General features: G+C 40.9%; 1 protein-coding gene across 1 annotated transcript in view; it reads right to left on the bottom strand.

The window, feature by feature from the left end:
• Positions 1-191: 191 nt before the first annotated feature.
• Positions 192-3,626, bottom strand: part of LOC101860140 (nuclear receptor subfamily 2 group E member 1) — a 27,136-nt gene continuing 23,701 nt past the window's right edge. The window contains exons 5-8 of the mRNA XM_035970243.1: positions 3,438-3,626; positions 2,217-2,372; positions 1,226-1,454; positions 192-603 (exon numbers count right to left, since the gene is read on the bottom strand). The exon at positions 3,438-3,626 is cut by the window's right edge and continues 95 nt beyond it. Of these exons, the coding sequence (XP_035826136.1) occupies positions 356-603; positions 1,226-1,454; positions 2,217-2,372; positions 3,438-3,626 (822 nt within the window). The 3' untranslated portion in view covers positions 192-355. The remainder of the gene's footprint in view (positions 604-1,225; positions 1,455-2,216; positions 2,373-3,437) is intronic.

Below are 3,626 nucleotides of genomic sequence, written 5' to 3'. Positions count from 1 at the left end.
TCTTCTTCTTCTTCTTCTTCTTCTTCTTCTTCTTCTTCTTCTTCTTCTTCTTCTTCTTCTTCTTCTTCTTCTTCTTCTTCTTCTTCTTTTCATCACCATCATTATTATCATTATCACCATTATCATCATCAGCATCGTTATTATTATCATTATCACTATTATTATTACTATGTTAATTGTTATTATTGGTATCATTATTAATTGTTATTATTGGTATTAATAATGTTAGTAGCCTATTGTAATTGTTATATTGTTATTGTCATTATTATTATCATTATCGCCATTATCGTTATTAGTATTGTTGTGGTTTTCTCATAGATCTATACCAAGAAGCGCGACCGACGTGTCGCTCACGTCACAAGAACTCTCCGTGCAGAATGTTCCCGATCAACTTCTCGATCGATGACGTAGCCAGTAGACCCCGGAAGAAGAGCCTCTCGACGGTGCCGGCGCTGATCGTCTGCATCTTGGAGAGGAGCATGAGCAGACGACCGAACCTGATCATCTGACGAGGGTAGCTCAGCTGGATGTGCTTGTTGAGCATGAGCTGGGCCTGGTCTTGGATGCTCTGGACTTGTCGTCTGTCTGATAAACTGGCCACGTCTGAGGAGGAGAGAGGAGAAAATAGTTTTTTTTTAGAAGTTCCTATTCCAATGGAGCTAAGAAAGGGAAATGTTTTTCATATGAATTATTTCAAGGGAGATAGAAAAAGGAAACAGTTTAAACTCGTTATAGTTGGGCTAGGGAAAGAAGATAGTTACAAAAAAAGTCATTGTGCCTGGGTGAGGAAAAAAAAGTTCTAATACTGATTCTAGTAGAGCTATGAAATAGAAACTTTGTTTCCAGACCCCCTTCCAAATGAGTCAACAAGTTGCCTTCCGTACTGAGTTCAATAACAAATATTCAGAGAACTGTATAACATACGATTGACTTTATAGGCTTTTTCAACTTTGAATGGCTATAGGAGAGTTAGACATCCAATTATACGTCCATGTTCACCAAGACTGAGCCAAACAGGTGGATATTCGTTCACTGTTCATAGATCTCTAATTGAAACTGCTGTTTCTCCTCAATCATGCATGGCAGCAACTGAATGAACAAGATGATCTAAATAATGTCGATGGGGGCGTAAGAAGCACCTAACTTTTTTTAAATGACCCGAACCAGGGTCGTGAGGACCAAAAACCAACATAATCATGTCAACTAATCTAACAGTGAAACCTACCTGGTTTGAACAACGCGACAGCCTTCACACACGTCATCTCTGTGGGGTCCAGAGACATCTCCCGGAGTCTGTTGATCAGATCCGTCAAGGTCTCGCACTCCTCCAGGTCCACGGCGGAAGTGCTTGCGTCATCCCTCTGCGTCATCTGCGACAGGTGGTCAACGGGTAGCCCCCACTGGACCACGCCCAAGAGGAAAAGCTCCTTCCAGGCGGACGCCATGAGCATGGTCTAATGGTGAAAGAAAAAGTATCGTTTAATATTATAGTTATTGTAGTTTCTTTATTTGTTATCGTCTCTTCTTTATCTTCTAGTCATTGTCGGTGTAGGTCTTGTCGTTGTCATTATCGTCAACGACTTCGTGGTGCTCCTCCTCTTCTCTTCCCTATTCATCCTATTCCTCCTATTTCTTCCTTTATCTCCTCCTCCTTTAACGACAACAACCCCGCCACCACCACCAACAACGATGATGATGATGATGATGATGATGATGATGATGATGATGATGATGATGATGACATAAATGTACGCACTTTGGTTTTTACAGCTAGTGTAGATCTAGTCATTTATATTTTGAATGTTTCAGATGAAGCCTGTTGAGGGCGAAACGTTGAGCTTGTGATTAAATATTTTGGAAATACTACCAGGTCTTAACCGTTATACTATCTGCTGTACACAATGATGATGATGATGATGATGATGATGATGATGATGATGATGATGATGATGATAGTATACAGCGTTCATTTAGTTTTTCTCTCAGTTGCTCCTGAGGAAGCCCACGGGGCGAAACGTTGAGCTATTAAACAAATTTAAACATTTTATATTGTTATTTTATTTTTGTCTAAAATTAAAACAAGACTCTCCCTCCTACCCTGCTTACCAAACAATGGTGATGGTGGTGGTAATGATGATAAGAAGAGAATACAAAAAAGAAGAAGAAGAAAAAGACCAAACGGAGTAATCAAACTTTATAATTAGCATTGTCCTTACCTGATCCCCAGGGGTCAACGTAATAAATGCTGGGATGTGCTTGACCCACGTGACCACCGTGAACAGAAGCCTGGCCATGACCTCTTGTAAAATGTCGTGGTGGAATGACGTAGCGAGGGGCGGGGCCAGAGGAGCGGTGAAAGCAGAGGGGCCGTGCTGGGCGGGAAGAAAACAGACACGGTAAGTTAATAGGAAATACATGAATCACTAGACAAATAGATAAAGAGATGAATGGATTATTGAATTGATGAATGAATGAATGAATAAATGAATGAATGAATGAATGAATGAATGAATGAATGAATGAATGAATGAATGAACGAATGAATGAATGAATGAATGAATGAAAAAATCAATGAATTTGATGTGGGAGATTTCACGCCCCCATCGACACTATTTAGATAATTTTCCAGCTTGGGTTGAATGGGATCTAAAGTCCCAGCAGAAAGACAGAAATAATCGATAAAAACTCTCCCCACACATGAACTGAACTTTGGTATTCTGCGTGTGATGGCGAAGCAGCTAGCCTCTACACCACATACGCTGGTGTGCCAATAGCAATTTGGACTTGTCCTTCTAAGACGCACATAAAATTCTGAGAGGTAGATGTATGCGTGATCTCGATATATCGAACTCATGGGTACACTTCTTTTAAGTTTCATTCGCCAAGGAGGGAATACAAAAGTGTGACAACACTTATCAAGTATTGTAGCGCCACATTCTAACATTTATTTAGTTCTCTTTTAAAATGATCATTCCGTATTAGACAGAAACCACATAAAGAGGTATGGTCTTGTTCTTATTTCTGTCTTTGATTAGCTCTTATGTCTTACACTTATAGACACACAATAGTGCCACCATATTCAATATGGGGTGAGAATAAGCTAAGTGGCGTCACTGGTCTAGTGTTTAGGCTGTTGGCCTCGCAACCAAAAGGTCGTGGGTTCCAACTCTGTCAGAGGCCCTAAATTGTTTCGTTGGGAAAGTCACTTACATGAAAGTCCTCACTTCACCCAGGTGGGAATGAGTACCCGGCTGTTGACAGCAAAAGATCTTGTCAGTTCGTGAGAGTTTGAGTGCTGTTTGCACAGTACGCTTCTCGAGAAGAGGAGAATTATTATCTTGAGGTTATAATTTAGATTATAAAGCGCTTAACGCTTAGTGCTTGTTGGTTAACGAGGCTATGCGCCATAGAAATGCTGTTTATTTATCATTTATTATTATGATTGGTAAACGGAACACCAAGCATACCTGTATCCTCATGAGGTCGTTGAACCTGTTCATGTATCCCGACAACATCAACATGTGAGAGTCAGGGAACACCGGTGGCGTTGCCATGGCGATGTCCTGATGATACTGCAAGGGGATGAGACGGCAAGGGGTGGTAACGCTTAGGTCGATCGGGTGGTC

Source organism: Aplysia californica, unplaced genomic scaffold (genome assembly GCF_000002075.1).
Source record: "Aplysia californica isolate F4 #8 unplaced genomic scaffold, AplCal3.0 scaffold00011, whole genome shotgun sequence".
NCBI classification, from domain to species: domain Eukaryota; kingdom Metazoa; phylum Mollusca; class Gastropoda; order Aplysiida; family Aplysiidae; genus Aplysia; species Aplysia californica.
This window is presented reverse-complemented; position numbering and strand designations above follow the sequence as displayed.